Here is a 25,071-nt window from a genome sequence, read left to right as displayed (position 1 = left end):
GGGATTGGGAAGTGGAAAAGAGAGCAGTGTTTCAAGATTCAGGGAAAACTAAATAGCTTTTCTACACAGACAACCTGTGATTTTTTCAACATAGAAAACTTCGGGTGGCAATTCTCCTCTTCAGTCCAAATTGGAACCCATCTATGATTAGGTAGACAAGTCCCAGGTTGGTGTTTAAGACTCAGAGAAATTAAGCTACTTGCCTAGGCTCAGATAGTAAATATTTAGAGGCAGAATTTAAACCCCAAACCTCTCTGAACTCTGAAACCAGTACTTTGTTCACAATGCTACATTGCTCCCCATTTTACCCCTATACCAATTATATTTCCTCATTCTTCATTCTCATTATGGCAATTTTCAAATCTGATGAATTTTTGATAATCTAAAAAGAGGGATTTGTCTAGGGTCATGAGGTTACTGTGGGAAGAGAATTGCCATGAAGAATCCTGACATTCTAAGTCAAGTATAATACCATTGAGTAAACTTTCTTTTTAATAGTTTGATCAAGCGATGTTGGGATAACTTAATATAACCTGGTGGTGGGGAATCTAATCTATATTTTACCTGAAAAGTCAGGCTTGCCCCCAGAGAATCCATAGCATGAAATATCCCTGAGGCATTAGGTAGGTTCTAGAATGATTAGAAGTTTTAATCCGTGATAGGAAAAGTCTAGGACCAAGATTTAGTTTTATACTTTCTTCTAGGCACTCTCGGGATTTCTGGGATCAGGGACATCTTTCTAGCTCAAAGATGTCTTTGTAAGTAATTATAGTCTATTTCTTTTTTTTTTTGCAAGGCAAATGGGATTAAATGGCTTTCCCAAGGCCACACAGCTAGGTAATTATTAAGTGTCTGAGGTTGGATTTGAACTCAGGTACTCCTGACTCCAGGGCCAGTGCTCTATCCACTGCACCACCTAGCCACTGTATAGTCTGTGTCTGATGATCTTTGCCTACATTTTCATCACCAGAGTGGAGTAAGATGAATTTCATGCATTAAGGCACTAATCTCCTGGACATTTATACTACTTTTTAGAAAAAAATGTCTACTTGCTTTCTTTAAGTAAGGTTTAAAATGATTAATGACTCTCATTAATAGAACAAATATTTTGTAAATGGTTAATAAAGAAAAGAAAGTATGTTAGATATTTTCATTATATTATTTACAATAAGCTTAGTATCACCACTTTTGGTCACTTATGAGGATGAATACCTAAAATTACAGTTATGCATCAAGTTCATTCAAGGTTTTATAAAAAAGTTAGAATATGATAAACAGAATTATTAGAATATTCATTTCAATTATTTTGTTAATACCTTCAGTAATAAACATATATTCTAAGGCATATCTTACATAATCAAAGGAACATAAGATGGTAAATTCAGAGAACCACAGAATCTTGAAGTTTGAAGGTATTCCAGGGGCATTTAGTTGAAACCATATTAAAAAAAATTTTCAAAAAACCTTCATTGCAATACACCCAACATATTGATCAAATAACTTCTTACAAAGTCACTATTTTCTGAAGCAGTCAATACCAACTATAAATTGTTCCAATTCTAATTGCTAAGAAATTTATTTGACTTGCCAAGAAATTTCTCTTCCTTCATTCACAAGTTTACAATTTTCTATTTTTGGTAATATACAAAATGTTTCCATCTCCCCTTGTATGCCTGCTTCCTTATGTGGTCACATTGGGAAACTTAAGACATTCTTTATACTATCTGCTCTTCTCCAAAATAAGATATTACTTAAGCTAATAATTTTGATTATTCTGTGAAGTTCTGTTCCAAAAGTAATCATCAAATGGAATGGCTCCTTTATTTGAATGCTCAACAGCACTCATTTCAGTGATTGACTTAATTTTAATTTAAGATATATATTGCAGAAAATTATCACTACAGTATCACTGAAACATCTTTCCTTTAATGAGCTATATATTTATTATCATCAATTTGAATTCAAATTAAGGTATCTATATCACATATCTGTGATATTAATTTTATACTTCTCTTGGGAGAAAATAGCAATAGAAATCAAACAAATTAATCTACTAAAGATACCTGAGATTCTCAAGTCATTTTGTGTCTTGCCTAGATGAAAACCAAATTTCTTTGTCCTTCAAAAAATTAGGAAAAGTGTTGCTTTGATATGCTTCAACTGCTGGTTGAGGATATGTGTACTGGTAAAAGTCCACTTAGAGTGATAGTAGTTAGACTTTATTTGGAAAAATAAGTCATGGGGAAAAAAACTTGATTATCTCTCTAAAATCCACTAGTCTTAAACTCCTAGATTTGAGGATCATTGGGATGGAAAATGCTTATGCATTTATTTAAGTAGTTATGTTATCTATGACTACAGTTTAGTGCAAAATCACAAGAAGTTAAAATGTTTTAAGGCCTAAAATATTTTAAAAAGTATTTTGAGGGGCAGCTAGGTGGTGTAGTGGATAGAGCACTGGCCCTGGAGTCAGGAGTACCTGGGTTCAAATCCGGTCTCAGACATTTAATAATTACCTAGCTGTGTGTCCTTGGGCAAGCCACTTAACCCCGTTTGCCTTGCCAAAAAAAAAACAACCTAAAAAAAAGTATTTTGAAAGCATTTTCAAGAAAAGCTTGAACAGTATGAAAATGAATCAGCGTGGTATAGTGAATAGAAGATGTGTCTGGTTTAGGTTATGCTTTTTGTATATTCTTCTGTAGCTCTTGGGTCATTAGTAAGTTACTTGATTTTTCAGTGCCCCAGGAAAAAAAATTCTAAGATAATTAGTTATTTACTAATCTGAACTGGCAGAGGAAATTTCTCTAAGAGTCTAAGAGAATCACAGATCCTAGCATTCCTCCCCCAACCCCCCACTCCCAAGTCTTCCCTCTCAACATTGAGCTACTGATGATTTATTTGGAGAAATAATGAAGTTCAGCAAATTTGTGGAATTGATGTTTTTTTCTGATGAAAAATTCTCTAATTTCTATGTACCATTTTGTCCTCAGTGTCTTAAATTATTTTTCCTTCTTGGATTCCACATTTCTCTTTTTCTTGATCTAGATGTAGCCCCAAGTCCTGGTTTGGTTTCTCAGGATCAAACATCCTTTTAGCTCTATTTTCATAGCCCAAGTAAAGCAATAATGATAAACATATATTATTGAAGTATAGTAAGGCAGAAACTTTACAAACTATTTTTTATGTTTATTTTTTAAGTCTTTCCTTTGTCTATCCTTTTATCTCCTTTCCAGTTTCCCCTCTTGTACTCATGACATTTATAAGTATTAAATGGATCCAACTTGAACCAAAGGCTGTCATTCTCTTCCATAGAAAACTTAAAATTCAGATAAAGAGTGCAACTAGAGTGAAAACTAAGCAATAAAAAAGGAACATATGAATTTGACATAGAGTTAAAATTTAGTAATACTATTTATTTTTCTTGCTATCTAGATTCTTTTTTTCCTGACTTTTAAAGATAAAAAGTATTTAATAATAGCAGCCTATAAATCAAAGGGAGGCCCATTAATGGGGGAAGGTCTAGAAAAGCTGTGGTATATGATTATAATTGAATATTATTATGTCATAAGAAATGACAAACAGAATGATTTCAGAAAAACCTGGAAAGATTTACATGAACTGATGCATAGTGAAGCCAACAGAACCAGTAGACTATTTGATGAAGAATTGTGAATGACTTAGCTGCTCTCAGCAATGCAATGATCCAAGATTAGGCCAAAGTTCTAATGATGAAGCATGCTATCTGCCTCTTACATTGACTGAATACAGATTGAAGCATGCTATTTTTAACTTTATTTTTTTCTTTTATTTGAGTCTTCTTGTACAAAGTAACCAATATGGAAATGTTTTACAAAATTGCACATGCATAACCCATATCGAATTGCTTAGTACTTCAGGGAGGAATGTGGGGAGAGAGGGAGGAAGGGTTGGAATCTGAAAATCAAAATATTAAATAAGAATGTTAAAAAAATTTAAAAATCACTACTTATAATTATCTAATGTCATATTGTGATTAAATCTGTAATGAATATCTTATTGGTAAAGAATAATATTCCATCTTGATCAAGTTTTAAATATAATTAGTTATTAATAAGTGTTCAACGTAACTTACAAATAAAAGCTTTAAATCTATTTAATAAAAAGTTATATGCTTAAAAGTAACATATAGATATTAGTATTTCTTTGTGTGTAAATTCCCTGTCACTGTTATTTTACTGGTATTACCTTTCCATATTCTAATTCACAAATTAAATTTAGAAAATGGAAAATGATAAATTAAACCTCTTTTTCCTTTAAGGTGAAGGCAGCATTTTGGTCTGCTCTGTAGTATGATTGGGTCGACACTTTAAAATGAAGATGGGAACAGAAATGACTTATAAGCCTAAGTGACTTAAGTGTGGGATTTTTCCCCCTATGGAAAATCCTGGAGCTGCATGATGAAATCACTATCTTGAAGAAATGTTAATCTTGGCCTCTAGAACTGCTTTAAAAAATGTATAAAGGAAGGAGAAAAAAAAACAAGACAGGTGGGGGAGGGGTTTCCTTCAAATGGACCTTTCTTTGAAAGAAAACTCCCCTCTTACCTTAGTCCTGGAGCTGGTTAGTTCTCCTCTGTCCTCCTCCTAGGGGAGAAATACCCAAAATTAAACAATAATAGAACATGGTCATGTATCAAAGTCAGGTTCAATTCTCGCCAACCACCTTTCTCATCTCACAAAACACTACCAACTGTTCCATGTTTTAAAATTTTTTAATTGGATTAAGATTCATTTTCAGAATTAGGCCAAAGGGAACCATACTTTGAAATAGAAGGAAAGGAGATTTATTCAATGAAATCCTATGAAATCATATATATATGTATATATATATATATATATATATAAATATGATTCAAATAAAGATAGAGACTCCCTCTTCTTATCTAGTCAAATTTAGTTCTTGTGTAGTTTACTGGATTTGAAGTTCAAACCTTACCTTTATTATTTACTATGTGACCCTGCATGAACTTTTGACTTCTTTGAATCCAAGTTTTCTCATTTATAAAATGAGAATAAAAATATTTATAAAAGATTATCTAAAAATCAAACAGGACTCATGTCCAGTATTTTTCAAATCTTTATCTTGCTACTAATATGAATGTGGTTGATACAGAAGGCTTGAATTCTGATTCTATTTACTATTTGTGATCTTGGGTAATTTATTTTCCTTCTTTGACCTCATTTCTTTAATTGTTTGATGAAATGGGTGGACAAGATGGCAATATCCTATGATCTTCTAATCCTTTGTCTATTTAAGTGTGAGAACTTTAAAACTAGAGCTGCGAGAAGAGAAAAATGGAATACTAAACTATACCTTATCATGGGTATGTCTTGTGGTTGTTATGGATAGGAATTGTAATTTCATTGATATAAGGAATTTCTAGGTGAGCAGACTCCTTCTAAAATAACCTTTTTTTGTTGCAGTTTTAGAGAGTTCCTTAGGGTATTTAGTGGTGAAATGATTTGTTTCTGTGTCACAGAGTCATAGTGTGGCAGAGATGGAACTTGAGCCCAGGTCTTTAGGGCTACATGGTCAACTCTCTAGTTACACACCATGTTCAACTCTAGATGTTTGTTGCTAAGGGCAATTGAAGTTTTAGTTGCAACCAGTAAAGTACACAAATTTAAGTATGATGCATTGTTAAAACAAGTGAGTCTTCTAATTGTGATTATCTGGGAGTGTCAAAGAAATTCAGGGAAATGAACAACTGTATGTGTCAAGACTGACTTCTATTTTGAATATAATTCAAGTGTTTAGATAAAAATATAATGTTTTATGTCTTCATAGAAATGACAAATGTCTTTAGAGATGATATTTCAAAGAAAGTTAGTCTTTTCTTGTCTCTATTCATGATTCTATTTAGGAAAACATCACTAAACTAATGAGTGTCAGTTTCATGTATTCCCCTTTGGCATAATCCTAGGGTTGAGAATTAAGCTTCCATTAAAGCTTAAATATAGGACAACTGGGTTGAGTTTTGTGAGACATAAAAGTGGTGACCAAGAATCTTCCTGATCCCGTACATGATCATGTACTATTATTATTTAGCTTTGGGTGACTTGATAAAATATTTTATTGAATAAATCAATATCAGATGAGAATGGATGTGCTTTTATCTTTCAGCACACATTAATCATCATATATCTAAGAAAAAATAAGAATAAAGAATTTAATAATCTATAGTTACAATCATGATTAAATTTAAGAAAAATATATTATGGATTTCTAGCCTACAAATATTATTTTATGTTTCTATTATTATGTTTTTTAAATAGATGAATCCTATTAAATTATAGTTGTTTTAAAAAATTATATGATCAACAATCTGGTCAAAACCCTTCCTCCATATATTATATATTTGTATATATCTATGTATATGCATTCACATATTCATAGATATTTATGTATAATTTATATATTTATTAAGCTACATAAAAAGAATATGTAGGAACTTAGAAAACTTTTTATAACTGTTAATGAATATTTGAAAATATGTATCTTATTATTAAGAAGTTGTCATTCTGAATATAGCCATAACTATTGAATAGAATATTATCTTCAGCTGATGTTCATATAATATATTTATACATATACAGTTATACAAATAATCATTCTTAAAAAATTAGCTTCTTTTCCATCCTTTACAAATTATTAGAAATGACAATGTCTCCAATAGCATATTATCAATTCAAAAAAATTTTAAAATAATGTAGAAATCAATTTATCCTCCTACAAAATATTTTCTGAAGTTATAAAATGTTGAACTTTAAATAGAGACATCAAGTATTGTTTTATGTTATATAATTTAAGTATGGAATTCACTTGATGTAACTTTTTTAAAGGGAGATGCCATTATTCAGAAAAGACTAAGCAATCTATGAATAAAGAAAGCTGTAGCTATATTTGTTTGAACTGAATAAAAATGACAGTTGCTAAGTAGACTTTATGCTTCAGGACATAAATTGATTGCTGCTTGTGAGGAAGGGAAAAATGGAAAAGAAATTAAATTCTTCTAAAGTAAAATAACATAGAGGTTATCAGGTCATTACTGTGCTTAAAAAGCAAACAAACAAAAGCTTTCCTGTGAAGAATTTAATTCTGAAAACCTGGAGAATGCCACCCTATATGGATCAATTGCCATTCTCTCCAGCTCCTACAATGCATTTGCTCTGAAAACAAGGAAATCAATTGTTTTTCTCATGAAAGTAGAGTTTTTTTCTGATTTCTCTTTTTTTAGAGTATGAAGAACAAAATTAATTTTTCCCTGATGTCATTAAATAATTTTGAATAATCTTCAAAGGGACTCTTGTCTCCAGGTCTGTCAACAATTAGGAAGAAATGTTTTCCTCAAGGAGGAGGGAGAGGGACAAGAGCTATGATTTTATAAATATATGGAATTCTTGGTTGTAGAAACACCTTCTATCAATGCAGAACCAAAACTTTCATAGTTGTGATTTGCTTAAAGTCAAATAGCACACTCTAGGGTAAAAGGGTGATTTGAAATCAGATCTTCCTGTCTTTAAAGTCAGTTTTCTATCAGCTACACCATTGTCTCCCCAGCTTTCTAGTTGAAAAATACTGATTTAAATAGAAAGCCTCAAACATTCCTTTGGAGATTTTTTTTAAATAGTTTTCTTCAAAACACACTAAGTACCATAATTTTACAGGAAACAACTATATTGACCTTTTTGTAAATAGTAGAGGACATGGCAACATGGCACCCCTGATTTCTAATGCTGTGCTACATTCTACAGTTTCTCAGTCATTATAGGTAGTCACATTATAGGTAGTCACAAAGTTTATCTCCTTTGCTCAAAATATAGCATTCTCAGAAACCAAGTAGCAAATTTCCAGTAAAAATTTAGATCTTTGCATGTTTTCAAATATTTTTGTTGCATATTAATTTTCTTAAGATCATCAGGATGAACAAATTAAAAGAGTAGTTCTTTATTTTTCAATGTCAATGTATCAGGACTTCTCTATTTTGTTACCCCAGGAATCTTTGCTTAGTCTGTGTTATTTAACATTTTCATCAATGACTTAGATAAAGGCATCAAATTTCCAGATTACACAAAACTGGGGAAAGGATAGTTAACCCACTGGAAGACAGACAGAATTCAAAAGAATTTTGATAAATTAGAGCATTGGGATGAATCAAATACAATGAAATACTAACAAAATTCTATATAAACTTTAGAACTTGGGGACAAAAAAGTCAAATTCCCAAGTTCAATGTGGGATAGACATGAATAAAATAAATTGTTCTGGAAAGTATTTAAGGGTTTTAATGGACAACAAATTCAATATTTTCAGTAGAATGATGAGGCAGTCCAAAACAAACAAACAAACAAAAATTAAGGCAATCTCACATTGCATTAATATCTAGAAAGTGGAAAGTAATACTATTGTACTTTGCCCTCATCATACCTCTTCTCCCAGATAGTGTTCAGTTTTGAGTGCCACAGATCAATATGGAAATTGACTGAATGAAATGTGTTTCTGAGAAGGCAAGCAGGATGAGAAAGAACTTTGAATCCATGTCCTATGAAGAACTATTCAAAGAATATGGAATGCTTAGCCTGGAAAAGGTCAGACTAGAATGTAGAAGCATAATTCAAAATTTTATTTTGAAGTATGATTGTCATATGCAGAAAGGATTAGACTTATATTGTTTAGCAAGAGCAGAAATAATGTGTGCATATTGGAAGAAGTTGATTTAGGATTGATGCCATGAAAAACTTTCAAATTATTAGATCTATCCAAAAAAGTAGAATGGGATGCTTAGGTAAGTCAGTTCTTAGATATATTTGCAGAGAGGATTTTTCTCTTTGAATTCTTCAAGCAGAAGAATTTGGAGGGGGAAATTTGGATAATAGAGGGGATGTGTTGGACTAAACTGAATTCTCCTCCAACTTTGAAATTCAGTTCTGTGAGTAGGAGACTAGAGGCATGGATCTAAATCTCAATTCTGTTATGCTGTCTTTTATTACTTAGGTAAATCACAGTTTATTTGTTTTTCAATTTCCTCATCTGAAAAAATAGAAATAATACTAATTTTGTCAATCTCATGAGTTTTTAAAATTTAAATTAAATGAAGCAATGCTTGTGAATGGTGCTTTGAAAACTGTAAATTACTATTTGTGAAGTATTCAAAGGTAAAAGCATCATCATCATCATCATCATCATCATCATCATCATCATTAATAATGGTATGTATTGAAAACTTGGAAACATCCAGAATAATTTGAAAGTTGGAATGGACTCAAGTACCATCTTATCCAACCAAAATATGAAAGGAATCACACCATTAAATAATATAACATACCTATCAAGTTGTTATCCAGCCTCTGCTTGAAGACCTACAAGAAAGGGGGAATCTAAGACCTCTTAAGAAAGTTCATTACATCTTGGAATGACCCTAATTAAGAATTTTCTCATGATGTATACAGTATATCCTTTTGTAACTTTCACCTGTTTTCCTTAGTTCTGTTCTTTGGGATTAAATAGAAATGAGTCAAGATACTATTCTACATAATAATCATTCAAATATTTGAAAGCATTTGTCTTGTGAATTTTCTCTTCTGGAGGCTAAAAATGCCCAGTTCCCTCAACTGAACTTTAAATGACATGATCTCAAGATCCTTCACCATTTCTGTTGTATTTCACTAGACACTCTTCACTCTCACATATTAAGATGTAATATTACTATCGGTAAGAGAAAAGTAGATCTCACTTTTATCAGCTGCATGGATACTTCAGTGATTCCATGATCACATCGATATGTATACATTTCCCCACTAAATGGTAAGTTGAAACCTTTCTTAGCTTTCTTATTGTGTTATTCTTATTTACGTTTTCTCACAGATCCTCTGAAGAACATCCTCCACTATGCTAACTCTCCATGTCTTATAACATTATGTGAGTACCAGAGAAGCATTCAATCTGTTCAGTTATTTTCTCCTCAGACTTGCATTTAGCATAACAGCTGTAATTATTTAAATGCTTCGCTGAAGAACTGAACTCATCAATGTGGATATTCCCTTATCCCCTGCAACACTGAAGATGGCAACCTGTTCATGCCTTGTTTTATTTTGTGTGTGTGTGATTCTAGTTCTTATCCATGTTCTTCATAGCTAAGAATTATTCATATAGGATTATTTTCTATTCTGCCTCACTGTTCTGAGTGTTGAAGAAGGTTTCTTCTAAAGCTCTTAAGATGTTTTGGTTACCAAAGTGGTACTTGAACTGGATACCTCTGTCATTGCTCACTCTCATATATGTAGTATGTTAGTTGTATTTCAAGGGATGCTGAAATAAGCAATGTGGATGTTCTCTCCAATATCACTGATTCCAACGCAACAATTTCTTTTCTGTTTGTACAATTCTTCTCTAGGTCTTACTAAAAAAATCTGCCACAGAAGATCCCTTCCATCCTCTTCCCACATATTTCAAAAATACCAAATGTCCATCTCTTTTCTTTTGTTCTCACCATAATATATTGCCTTTTCTGAGCATTCATTTCTTGATAATAATGACTAATATATATATGTATATATATATATATATATATATGCTTTACAAATGCAATTTTTTACAATTTGCTTTACAAATGCAACAATCTTTGGAGATAGATTTTGTTATTATTTCCATTTTATAACTGACTAAAATTAAACAGAAAAGGTGTAGTGATTTACCCAGGATTACATTTAATAAATAGGACTTTGAAGCTAAATTCTAACTCAGATTTTCCTAATTCTAGGCCCAGATCTCTCTCTCTCTCTCTCTCTCTCTCTCTCTCTCTCTCTCTCTCTCCTAGTTATAGTCTCTTATGCCTTTAATTGAGCATAGGTCACCTTTGGAGTATTCTATATTTGACTTGGGCTCAGAATATCACTCTTCTTTGTCCTTAGGTCACAAAATAATAACGATGAGTAATGTTCTAATTGTTCATGCATGTTACCCTCTTCTTAAACAAGACATTAATGGATTAAATCCATCCCCACCAAAATCAAATTGCCTCCTTGTCTTACATTATAATGCAATACAACTTTACTTTTACCTATTTCTTTTCTGCTTTAATTGGAAAAGTCTTTCTAAAGTAGAATTACTTTCGAGTATAGTTTACAAAATACTTTCTAAGAGGAACTCTGGAATTCCAGGTTTTATTTATGATTTTCCCCTTTTGATCCTTGCCAAGTCTCAACCTTGGCTCATTCCCACCATCTGCTGTTTTCACTCCTGTACATTGCTGAACAAAGTTGGAGAAAATCACAAAACCATGCTGACTAGTTCTAGCACAATTTTACGTTATATAACCTCAAGTGCACCTTGCAAGGTACAGTTCCTTTTACATTTCCTTAATCAACTCACTATCCTATTCACCACAGCAACTGTTTCATGCTTTTTCATCCTCCTAAAGCTTCCCACGGTTCCCCTACCTCTGCCCTTTTGTTGAGAACATTGCTTCATATTTTACTAAAAAAATGATTCCAGTTGTTAAGCATTCCTTTTTCTCCACTCCTTTTCATCTCACTTCACTCAGATGCTTTCTGTCACTACCTCCTCCTTCACATTATCTCACATAGAGGGATAGTTCTTGCCAAGAGAAACATCCTACATGTACAAGTGATGGAATGGGTTCCATCCTATCTTCTCTCGAAGATTGTCCCCCTCTATCATCCAAACTAACATTTTCAATTTATTCCTTTCTACTAGCTGCTTATCTAATGACTACACAAATGTCCATGTCTACTTTATCCTTAAAAAATATTCTCACTTGTTTCATACAATATGGGTCCCTTTTTTGTATGAACTCCTTTATAATAAGTTCCTTTACTCCCTTTCACTAACTCTCTTCTTAATTCTTTCAGTCTAGCTTTTGACCTCTTCATACAACTAGAAATACCCTCTTTAAAGTTATTGGTGATCTTATTGACAATCTCATGACCTTTTCTCAATCTCCATCTTTCTTGATCCCTCTGTAGACTTTGACATTGTCAATCAACTTCTAGATATTCTCTTCTCTCTGGCTTCACATTTGGATTCTATCTCTCCTTATCTTTGCTTCCTGGCTTTCTCTATAGGCTTCAGATAAAGACCTATCTTTTACAGGAAAGTTTTTCTAAAATCCATTAATTCTCATCCTTCCCTATTGAGTATTTTTGTGACTTGTTGGTACAGTTATTTATATATTGTTTCCTCCATGGAACCAGGAACTCATTTGGAACTGACTACTGTTTTGCACATGTAATATAGAGATTGGCTAAAATAACATTTTTTGACTGGTTAATAACTTTTTTCTTGGTTCCTTATCCCCATGTGAGAAAGTGATTTGTTTTCTGTGAACTGCTTTCTGATTAATGCTATGTTTGAAGGAAGGCTTCCTGCTATTAAGTTGGGACTCAGTGATGGGTACTACTGGAGAATAGTTTGTTTACTTTCCCCTGTTGTTCTCTGAGATCCTGACACTCAGTCTAGATTTTGACTGTTATTAGGGATGTCCTAATTCCTATGGAGTTTTTTTAATTGATATTGTTCTTTGTAATTTGTAGTCTTTGGACTTGGCATAGAAGTGGACCAGGTGGGAGCTTTCTAGTTGGGAAGAAGTTGTTTCTTTACTTGTAGCAGAGAAGAATTCAGTGTTATCAGATCCCTACAAAGGATGGATACCCTTGATGGGTGTTTATAAGAGCTAGGGAATTAGTAAGTGTCTGAGGCTGGATTTGAACTCAGGTCCTCTTGACTCCAGGGCCCATGCTCTATTCATTATGCCACCTAGCTGCCCTTGATATTATTTTTGATGCCTCTGGTAGAGATTTCCTAACTACAGATACCTTCTGAATCAATGCTTCAACACCCTAAGAATTTTATTGTTGACTCCACGGATTTTTTTTCATTTGGCACAAGTCAGCTACTTTGACTATTTTTGTTCTCTAGATAGCACTTTACATTAGTCAAGATAATAACTAAGTTTCACATGACCTAACTTTATAAGAGACTTGCAGAATTTCATTTGCTGAAAGGAATTCCAGCGGTCATCTGGCCCCATCCATACCTGAACGGAAATCTGCTTTCCAATATTCCTGATTATTGGTTATCCTGTCTGCTCTTGAAGAACTCCAGTGAATCAGACTTGCTGAGAAAGTCCATCCAATCCATTCTGGGATAGCACTAATTATTAGGAAAATTCTTCCTTGTATCAAGTATAAATTCATTTCTCTGTATCTTTCACCCATTGTTCCCATACATAATAAAATAATTTTCCTAATTAAGATCTTAATTTAGTGATTGCCTTGAGCAATTTCCAAGTTTTTCTGTTTAACCTCCCATATCTGCAGTCCCAATATAATCAAAAAACTGAAACTAGTACTTTACAAAATTTCAGTCATTTAAAACTAATCTTATTACTAAACTGATTATGCATTTTCTTGTCTTTCAGTATATTAACATATTGAGTGCCACAAATTTATATTTTGTTTTGGTGTGAACTATTGTGAGCTGTATTACTTTAATGATTTTATTATTATTTATTATTGTTTCTCAAAACATGCTGTGTCGTTGGGCCTTTTTTACAAGAAGAATAATGTATATTAATTTATCAAGATTATTGATACAATATAGAAATATTTTCTTTATAGTTTAGAATTGTTCCTTTAATATTAAAGTAGCACAATTGGAAATCATTTTGTAATGTGATTAGACTTTATACCTATCTCAGGAAATAATGGTTTCCAGAAAAGATCCAGAATCTTTGACAATGTAGAAAGTTATACATTTAAAATTAAATTATTAGGTAAAGTTTTATGATTTTAAGAAGATAAATGTTTATTTCTCCTAGTAGTAAATAGATAGAAATAATTTATTGTTTCCTAGAAATCTGGCTACTGTAAGAAAGCATTTTGTAAAATTTAAAGTGATATGTGTGTTTGAGGCAATCCATCTATATCTTTTTAGTAAAAGTATTAGTAATGAATATTTTTTGGATTTATGCAATGACTTTCTATTTAAATATTAATTAATGCATATGATACACTATAATTTAACTCCTTCAAAGGTACTTTTGGAGCATGGTACCATACTTTGAAAGAAAAAGGTGCTAGAATTGTTTTGAGGAAAAACATGCAAAAGAAATGGAACAATAGTTAGATTGAGTTTTATTAATTTTGGCTAATTTGGCAAGAAATGCAGCAAACTCAACCAAATTATTATTTTCTAATTCAGTTAAGTGACTATCAACCCACTCTGATACTCTTTTCTTAAGTGTGAGTCCTACACTGGTTCCATTCGAATTGAAATTATAGAATAATGAGAAGCTGACCTTCAATGTCTGTGAGATAGAATTAAGATTGAGTGTTGAGTCTAGAGTCAGGAAGATCTAAGTTCAATTCCAGCCTCAAATACTTACTAGCCTGTGTTACCCTGGGCAAGACTCTTAACCCTGTTTGCCTCCGTTTCCTCATTTGTAAAGTGAACTGGAGAAGGAAAGAAAAAAATTTCAGTATCTCTGTCAAGAAAATCCCAAATAGGCTAACAGACAGTTGGACAGGACTGGAATAATGGAACAACATAGGGATCTATAGCTTTGTTGATAAAAGAGTTCTTCCTTTATCAATGCAGGTAGGCATCTTTTATAATATAGTGATATTATAGGTAACACTGACATAGGACTTTAATGTTTTCAAAGCCCTTTACATGTTTGATCTCCTTTGATTCTCACAAAAACCCTTTAAAGGAGGTCAACAAACCTTTGAGTTGTTGCAATTATTATCTCTATTTTATAGATAAGGAAAATGCAACTGAAAGAGGTTAGTTGACTTGTACAGTCACATACTTGCCTTGTTTGAAACAAGATATGAATTAGGTTTTTCTTTCTACAGGTTCAATGCTTTAGCTCCTTCACCAGCGAGCTGCTACTTCTTTACAATGTATGGTCATGGCTATCAGGTGACAGGTTAAGAAACTGTGCCCAAGGTCACACAGTCAGTACATATCAAAGATTCCACTTGAACATAGATTTTTCTGGACTTTGAGGCTAACTCCCTACCCACCCACTGTTTAGTCATTTCAGTCATGTCTGATTCTTTGTGACTCCATTTGGTATTTTCTTGGCAAAGATATTCTAGTGGTTTGCTATTTCCTTATCCTGCTCATTTTGCACATAAAGAATTGAGGCAAATGTCACTTAACCTGAGGTTATCAGGTTATCATCAGGGCAGATAGATGGCACAGTGGATGGCACACTGACCTTGGAGTTAGGAGGATAGGAGTTCAAATCCAACCTCAGACAATTACTAGCTGTATGACCTTGGGCAAGTCACTTAACCCTGTTTACCTCACATCCGAGGTCATCTCCAGTCATCCTGATTCATATCTGATCACTGGTCCCAGATAACTCTGGAGGAGAAAGTGAGGCTGGTGACTTAGCACAGCACCCCTTCATTCAAATCCAATTCATGTACTTGGTCTGGCATCATCTCCTTAATGTCATGGTCTTCTTTCAGACAGAAGGACAAACATTACTAATATTCAGGTTACTATCCACTACTCATGAATATCAGGATTACTGGAAAACTAAAGAAATTTCATGGAAACTATTTTAATAGGAGTATACAGATTGAATTAAATGATTCTACTCCATTCAGTTCTAGTATATTTATCAGATGAGGACACATCTAAGTGACTTTTCCAGGGTCATATAGCTAGTCAGTGTCTCAAACCAGAATTGACTAAGGAAGATGAGTATTGAGTCCGGACCCAGAACTCTATCCACTTTGTTGCTTATGTGCAGTAGAATATATTTTAAAATTGTCAGTAAAAACAACAACAAAATCTTATTACAATTCTTTCAATTTAGTTGAAATTAAATAAATGGGGAAAGTTTTTACCTAAAACCATGATTTATAAAATAAATGAGGGTGGCATGAAATATAATGGTTAGGCAGGTATACTTCTAATTTAGGTCTAGTGAATTTGGATTTGAATCCTGCCTTTATTGTACATGCTATTTGTATGATCATGTGAAATTATTTTGCTTCTCTGGAAGCACAAGTAAATAACAAATGCTTTATAAGTGAAATCTGTTGTAATTAATGTTAAATAGGTTTATTATATAGAATGAAAACAGAAGTGCCTCACGGTGCATTGAAAGTGTACTGGTATCAAAATCAGAAGACCCTGGAGCTTGTCCTGGTTCTAAAACTTAATAGGGGAATTACCTTGGACAAGTCATTTAAACTTTTCTGAGTTTCAGTCCCTACATGTGTATATTAATAATAATGCTTCCACTAAATACTATGTAGGAATTGCTGTAAGAAAGCATTTTGTAAAATTTAAAGTGATAAATAAATGTAACTATGATTTTTTTTATCAACAATAATAATTATTTTATCAATAGAGGGAGCTCTTGTTGATATATTAAAATGATAAGTAGACAATATACTTTATTTCTAAAAGAACAATGACAATTACTTTCCCTTAAAACATTTTCTTTCCCTTTCTCCTGTTCTGTGACACTTTGTTCCATCAATACATAGAGACATAGAGGAAAGTGAACTCAAGTTTAGAGGGGATATGTGGCAAAATGGTAATTCATAGCTCTTTTTGCTGATGTCCTTAAAGATGTTCCCCTAAGAAATGATGCCATTCCTTCTGCTTATCCTTATATTTTTCTCATTCCATTGGGCTTATCCTTGGTTCCTGATAAGCTGATCTGTGAATGTTTCTAGCATGATGAGAAGATAGGAAATCAAAACTCATCTCAACCTCTAAGTTCATAAGGTTTTCCTCTGGTCAAGAGATGGGAGAGGGCAGAAAAGAAGAGCAGAACTAAGGTCAATAGTTGTGTTTCTTCCAAAATAAATTCCCTCATAGTTTTAGCAAGATTTTTACACCTTTCCACTTGCTTGACTCTTCTGTCAACTTAACTCCCTAGTTTTATATAGGTTACATAGAGCATGACCAAATTTTCTTGGTTAATTTAAAAAAGAAAAAATCCTCTTCCACTTAAGGAGGTGCTAGACTTTGTTCACACTTAGTGAACAACTGAGATATGTTCTCCTCTGATAAATATACTAGCACTGAATGGGGTAGAGTGATTTAATTCAACCCTTACACCATGGTCCTATTAAAAGAAGTTCCCTGAAATTTATTTTGTTTCCTAATAATTATGAAATTTATGAGTAGTGTATGAAATCCTTATAACCTCTTGTCTTGATTCTTAGATATAAAGATTGCTATCATTCTCAAGCATATTAGGTTTTATTTAGGTTTTGTATGCAGGCAATAATTCAGATATAGCCTATGATAATCCAGAAGTAGAAGATTGAAGGATTCAAGACAGAACTGTGGCCATGAGATGTTACTTTGACATGACTCAATGACTGATACCATACCTTGCTAAAGGCCCTAGTGATGTTGTCTTCAACTGAGATGGAAGGGTATGTCTATCATGTTCCTCTGGCCTGGGTTTAGATCTTTCTATTTTATTAAGACTTGAAGGTAGAATCCTAGCCCTCTTGCATTGATGGCCAGAATCAGAGGACAGAGGGAAACACATCTGGAGAGAAATTTTGATGTCCTGGCCTTATAGTGTCAGATATTTGTGATTTCTCTATCATCTTACACTTTCTAATTTAATAAATAAACAATTTTGATGAATTGATAAGGCTGCTGTCTGATTTCAACAAGAGTTTCCAAGTTCTGATGGTCATAAAAGGTAAAGAGTGCTGGTATCGACATTTATTGGCTATGTGAATCCTGGGAGCACCTCCCAGTATCTCTTCTTCAGTAAACTCTTGATAAATTGCAGATTAGGCATTAAACTATATTGGTACAGAAAATTCCCTACACCAAGGAAATTACAGTTTGGCATATAACCGTTATCCTGCCTGACCTATCTACCTAGGTTGCTGAACTTTTCAAGAACTTCTAAGTGAATTGAGACTCCATGCCATTATGGAAGGAGACAAAGCAATTGGTTAAAGGTACAAGCACTTGGACTAGTAGCTCTACTCAATAGCTCTGATCTAAGACAATTCCCTTTTATTTTAGTGTCCTTAGATTCCTAAGCTATAAAATGAGAATACTGGATGATTTTGAAGGATACATCTGACTCTAAAGGTCTATTTCTCACTATCCTCATTTAAAATTCTTTTGTGGAATAGGTTATTTAAGTGATGGCATGAACAATTTGTAAAGGGACTAAATACTGGCATGTTTTATCAAAGTGTTGACAGGTGATGGGGCTGAAGCATAGCAGATGTGAATTTTAGTTGAGACCTGTCACTTAATCATTATGAAACCTTGGATTATTTACTTTGCTTCTTTGTGGAATTTCATTTGGTTATGCTTCTCTGATCACCCACAGTGTTATTTTGGAGGATGATAAAATAAATGATGGTGTGAGTTACTATGTAAATGTCAAATAATGAATTTAAAAAATCTTTGCAGCTGAATTCCTGCATAATGCAGCTGTAATATTGCTCTGCAAAATATTGCAACTTGAATTTAACTTCTCCATGAAATCTTTTCCTTGTTTCCCTCTAGCTGAAAGAAATTGCATTCTTAGATTTTCTTAAAATATATTTTTTTGGATCTTTTTTCTGCCTTTAAGAATGTATCTGACTTTCTCCCTTCACTGTTAGATTATATGCTCAGCAAGGTCAGGAGCTGGGTTTAATCAATGAACAAACATTTTTCAGTGCTAGGCACAAATATAGAAATTAGAATTTCTGCTTTCCTATAGTTTATGTTCCACTATAGAGTAAAATATATTGTGACATAGGGGATAGAACATAGGATTTGGATATGGGTTCAAAGAGATGTCTAAAAATCCAACCTCAGAAACTCTGTGTCTCAAATTTTTCATTTGCAAAATGGGGCAGTAGGGGGTGATGGAATTAGACTAAATGACTTCTAATGTCCCATCTTCTTCTACATCTCTGATCTTATCCTATTTATTATGGGGTGAAGTGGGAAAGGAATGATTAAAAACAACTTTGTAGCCCCAATGTGTATGCAATCAATAAGGCTATTTAAAAGTGCTTACTAAGGGCAGCTAGGTGGTTCAGTAGATAGAACACTGAACCTGAACTCAGGAGGACATGAGTTCAAATTCAGCTTCAGACACTTGACACTCGCTAGCTGTATGACCCTGGGCATGTAACTTAATCCTGATTGTGTCACCAAAAAAAGAAGTACTTACTATACTCAAGGGTCTCTGATAGGTTGCAACTAGTAAATGCATATTATATATTGAATAAATTGTGACTGCAGACTGGAGTTTTCAAAGTCAGGGATAAATCAATATTAGTTGAGTGATCATTAAACCATTAGCACCTCTTTCTTAGCAGAGAGTAATGGCTACCCCCCCCCCCCCCGAATAGCTTAGGATTTTTACAAATGAGCACCCCCCCCCCTTAGGTTATATAAAAGGATGCCTCAGCATGGGGAGATGCTGGGATATGGGGATATGTCTGGGGTGTGTGTGTGTGTGGGGTGGGGGTTGTGTGTGAATTCTATTTTTGAAGACTACATCAGACAATGAAGATCAACTTTGGAAGGTCCTTGTAAAATGGGAAGGCTTTGAGTATGGATAGTTGGCAGACTGTGTGCCTTTCATTTTCAGTTCTTGAGTCAAAAAAATACTCATCCCCAGAAGAATGGATACAGGGTGGCAATTTTTTTTTTAGAGGGGAAAATAATAGTGATTTATGAAACTATCTACCAAGGTGTGAAGCTTGAGGAGATGAACTCTTCACAGCAATGAATAATGAATAAATAAACCTAGAATTATAGAAATATATTTTTATATACATAGAAATACACACATATATAAATACATATATATGTATATATATATGTATATACATATATATATGTGTGTAATGGAGGCCTGTGTAATTTTAACCTTTCTTCAGTTGTTTCTGAGCCCTGAGAGATAGTATGGTGAATATGTATACTTTAGTGCAGAAAAAAGTAAATTTATCTGGCTTCTGATCCATAATCAAAGTCTGACAAGGGTGAAGTTGTTTAACATCTCAGTATACTAGCAACTAAAAGTATAAGTTTCTAGAGGAGGTATTGAAATACCTTAGCTTAGAATAGGCATTCCTACATTGGAATCATAGATATAAACTGAGAACAAAAGAAAAATCTGAGACTAAATACAAAACCTAGGTAAGTGGAATAGCAGTGGAAATTCTTATGCTGCTTCTAGGACTAAGAACTCGGAAACCCATGGATAAATTTATATTGATTCCAAAATGTAATTCCCTGATTCCCCTCTCCCCTCCCCCCATGACAGACAGGATATTCATACAATTTGTCAAGTGGCTTCTCAGTTTTAAAATATAATGTACTATGCCCTAAATAGAATTCACATTGTTTATACCAAACCCTGGAAACATTTCACGGCTAATGGTTTTTCTTGCAGCTGGGTGACACTGAATTTCTGAAAGTGTTGTTTTGAACCTAAATCTGACAGATTACATCCCAAAGCACAGTGTGAATATATGACAATTAAGGTCTCTGTGGCCATTTATTGGCATGACAATAGGCAGATGCAAAGAACTCATAAAGAAATATTTTTCTTTTCTTCTGTACTGCAAAGAACTTCTTCCCAATAAGTTTTTAAAGAAATATTTTAAAACTTCTTAAATCTACTTAATCTCTCAACAGGAAAAAAAGTTAAGAGGATGATATATTTGAAACTAACGGTTCTATAACTCACTTGACCACAAATGTATGACTCAACTTATCTTACATATAAGTGAAGTTTCATAGTTGATTATATGGCAGAATATATTTCAACATTAACTATAATTTTATTATTAAAAACTGACAACTCTTTCTTCAAATCTGCCTAGAGTACTTCCCAGCAGAACAATTCTGAATTTCTAATAATTGTCACAAGCAAAAGTGGCATGATAAATAATTCTACGTAACACATATAGTATGTATATTTTTCTGAACTACTTCACAAACTGAAGGAAATATTGTTTGCCCCTCAGGGGTTACTATATGAATGATAATCTGAAAATATAAATTTGTATAAAATTGGAAATTGCCAAGAAAGGGTAATTCAAATAATTATTTCCAATTCTCCTTCCCCACCTTCCAAATACTCTGAGTACTTGCTCTGTGAAAGGCACATGTTGTCCCTAGTTTTTTACTGACACTCTCCATTGCCATGGCCTCAGCTACCTTGCAGCTGGGCATGGTCGGGTTGGCATGTTACCAAGTTGGTGCAACTGTGTCTCATTCTTTTCATATCCCAGACACTGATAAAAGATCCCTGAGCACACTGATTTCTTTTGAAACATTAATTCTTTGTGGTAGTAAATACATCTTGTTTTCAGCTCTGGCACACAAATATCTTTCAGAGAAGGGAGTCTAAGTTTGAATGATAATCCATCATTTTTGGAGTAGACGATGGATGATGCATCTGACAGCTGGAATAATGCACTTGGCCTCAAATACAAGAGATTAAGAGTGAGTGGTTGGTTGTGAGTCAAGTTTGGAAATTTCCCCTGGACCAGGGAAAATTCCCAAATATGAACCTTTTATTGCTTGGTGTTAAATACAGACTTCAGAATACTGTGAATTTCCTTATGAGAGATATTTTGATGTAGTAGCTAATAACAATCATGAGAATAAAAATTGAACAATTCTTACTCAATATATTATCTACTGTTGTTTATAAGAGATTGCCCCATTTCTTAAATGGTATTTAATTAGAATTAGATTCTTTTCCTTTTTTTCTTATTTCCTTTATCTGCTATGTAAGCAACTTGCTTTTTTACTGACAGTTTTAAAAAACCTTAAAACAGAGTTTTAAATAATGCTGCATACTATTATTACTTATCATCCGAGTAATTAGTTGGTTTTGGTTCATCAGTCATATTAAAAAAAGGAGTTGAGGTTACTGTTTCAGAGAAGCCAGGATTGCTTCCACATAAAGTAAACTCATGAGAAATTCTAAAGTCAAGACAGTTTCTCAATACAGTTTAAAAAAAAGTCTGATTTCCTCCCTTCAAACCTCCTCCCCCTGAGGTAAAGGATAGAAGGCTTATGTGTTTTCTGTAGGAGATAATCTTTGGGGAAAAATCTTGCTGCTTCTGGCCTTTCTCTCTCACAGTTTATCTCAACCTTCTGACATTTACAGTTTCAGTGTACACATTCTTCTAGGCTTTCCTTCTTTACAGACTTAGTTTTCACAAATGATAACTTTAATAACTTCAACATACCTGGCAATCTGCTTCTTTCTTGTCACCATCCAAATCCCGTCATTACTCTCTTCATGTACTAAACAGATTGTTCCCTGCTTCTCATACATGATGCTCCTCCTCCTGTTTCTTTGCCTTTGAGCCGACTCCTCCCTGCACCTGGAACTCTCACCTTCCTCCCTTACACCTCTGCAACAGCTAGTTTTCTTCAAATCTTCAGAAAACTTTTCCTAATGATTCCAGTTTTTACTCTAAGGTTACATTCCATTTATTCTACATCTATCTTAAATGTCTCCAGACATATTGTATTCTTTCTTCCACTAGAATGTAAAATACTTTAGGGAAGAAATTATTTTTGCTTTTTCTTTATATTCTTAGAACCAAACACAATTTTTTGGAACAGAAAATGCTTAATGATTGCTTGAAATGCATTTGAAATAATATTGAATTTGGATTTAGAGAACCTGAGTTCAAACTCTTATTCTGCCAATTTCCACTTGTGTGATCTATAGTAAGTCCTTCAACTTCTTTGAATTTGTTTCTTCATTTAAAGGTATTGAACTACAGCACTTCATGTGCTGGTTCTAATTTTATGATTTTATTACCTTTACCTGCCCAACATTGCCTGTTGGTCTCTTGCAAAACTGGTAAAGATGCAAATTAGTAGGAATTACTCAGTGTCTTTAATACTTTCATATGCTAGCACAATGTACATATTTACATTGAATTGCATAGATGCTATCTTTACTTGTCTAAACCATAAAGGTAGAGAATAGTCATTACTGACAACTATACTTCTTTTTAGCACTATTGATTTAATATATATGTGAAAACTCTTGACTATTTGAAAAATAAAATTCTACCCCAAAAAGGCTCAGGGATTGACTTTTTACTTTTATTCTGTATTCTCATCCTTCCCCTCTGTGTGACATTTATTCTGCTTCATTTTTCCACTAACAGAGAAGTTTAGAGATTTTTAACACCTCACAGAATATTAGAAGCAGGTTGCTACTTGTCAGTCATTTCTTTTTGCCTTCTGGATAAGGCTACATAGATAGAAAGAACACTCTTTGGGTTTGAGGGATGGAGGAGGAAGTGGAGGGAGTCATTTTGCTACTCAATGATTCAAAGCAGTAGGGTTTCTGAGAAAGCAATCTTTGTTTGGATTTCTAAAGGCATGTCTAACACTTGGACCCTTAGACAATGGAAAAACTAACAGAGTTCACTAAAAAATGAATGATACTAGGCAAACAAAGCTCTAGTTAAAAAGCTTGGCACCACAGGGCAACAGGCTTGGTCTCAGTTGGACTAGTAAGGGAAGAATGGTTCCAATTCATTCTGACATCCTAGCTGCAGGATGACCCTCTAGGAGCTTGCCACCAGGAACCTTGAGTAGCTCGCCTCAGTATCTTAAAGCTTTACCAATTATGTACAATATGATATTTATCTTGCCCTGAGATTATTATTTTGTCTTTCTAATTAAAGTAGACTCTCAACAGAATCTGAATTCACGCCCTATGAACAACGGGGAGCAGGTGAAAGCTACTTGGTCTCTAAAGCCTTTATGAGATTCTAAGAGGCATGATGAGATGACTAAAGTTTTGGTATGCAAAGGCCAGCTTGCTCAGGAAATTGTGGTGTGTGTATAAAACAAAGTACATAAACAAATTCTGCCACCAGGAAGTCGTGCCTAACAATTACCTCATTAACAAGTCCAAAAGAAGGACAGGAAAGAGAGGGAACCCACTGGCTCATTATTATACAGCTTCACACAGAAGAAGCTCTTCAGCTTCTCCCAGAAACAATCCCTGTAGTGTGGGATTTGACAAAGTGGTACATTTAAGACAAAATTTGGTTGTCATTAATGGAAGTCAGGCGCAACTGCATCTGAGAGCCAAATTCAATCCATGGATTTTGATTTTCATCAGTAGAAACAGAAAAAAATAAGGCAACTAATATTCATTTAAAAAAAAGTTGATCCATATACCAATGAGATAATACACACACACACACACACACACACACACACACACACACACACACACACACACAAAAGTGCTTTCTATATTGTAAAGCATTCTATACATGGAAAATTTAACCATCAACATATTGATTATCTTTATCCCCTCCCTCCTTTCCTTCCTTCCTTCCTTCCTTCCTTCCTTCCTTCCTTCCTTCCTTCCTTCCTTCCTTCCTTCCTTCCTTCCTTCCTCCCTTCTTTACCCTTTGATTTTTGTAACTATCCTTTTAATACAGAGCTGGTTCCATGCACTACAAAAGAAATTAGGATTGCTCTTTTAGAGAAAATCATACTTACTATATCTATAGAGTTTTCTGAATGGTTGAAATATTGATGGTTCCTTCCATTTGGGTTGAATTCTGTGATAATTTATGTTCTGGCACACTTCTAGTTATAATGTCATTTCTCAAAAATTAAGTCAGAGCTAAGGAGTAGCCAAAAGTTATGCCCACATGTCTTCTTATTTCCTCACAACTGGTGGTTTTGTTCTTTTCCCTTCTTTTTTAGTGTGTTATACCATGCTCTACTAGCAGCATCTTTTTATATAATGTAAATATTTTAAAGTTATCAACTAATGAATTTATTTCTAGCAGTGAGAGGAAGCAGTAGAGACAGACCTAGAGTAAGAAAGACCTGTATCCAAGTCCTGCTTCTGTAACATTCTAGTTGTATAACCACGAATCAGTCACTTTACCTCTCATTGCTCCTGGCAACTCTCTCAGTTTACAAGATACAGGGAAGTTGCGGATCTGCATTGGAGAAAGTTTCTGTTTATTCCCTACAGGATAT

At 33.7% G+C, this 25,071-nt stretch overlaps 1 protein-coding gene across 5 annotated transcripts in view; it reads right to left on the bottom strand.

Annotated features, from left to right (window-relative positions):
• GRIA4 (glutamate ionotropic receptor AMPA type subunit 4) overlaps window positions 1–25,071 on the bottom strand; it is a 516,976-nt gene that overhangs the window by 25,718 nt on the left and 466,187 nt on the right. Inside the window, exons 15-16 of one of the 5 annotated variants that reach the window (XM_074216586.1) lie at window positions 4,584–4,622; window positions 1,348–3,933 (exon numbers count right to left, since the gene is read on the bottom strand). The exons of 3 other annotated variants lie outside the window; for them this stretch is intronic. In XM_074216586.1, coding sequence (XP_074072687.1) covers window positions 4,601–4,622 — 22 coding nt within the window. In that variant the 3' untranslated portion in view covers window positions 1,348–3,933; window positions 4,584–4,600. Of the gene's footprint in view, window positions 1–1,347; window positions 4,623–25,071 lie in introns of those variants that run through there. One more of the 5 variants, XM_074216585.1, reaches the window with a different exon arrangement.

This window comes from Macrotis lagotis, chromosome 1, assembly GCF_037893015.1.
Source record: "Macrotis lagotis isolate mMagLag1 chromosome 1, bilby.v1.9.chrom.fasta, whole genome shotgun sequence".
Lineage (NCBI taxonomy): Eukaryota > Metazoa > Chordata > Mammalia > Peramelemorphia > Peramelidae > Macrotis > Macrotis lagotis.
Note: the sequence above shows the minus strand (reverse complement) of the source record. Positions and strands in the feature narration are given on the sequence as shown.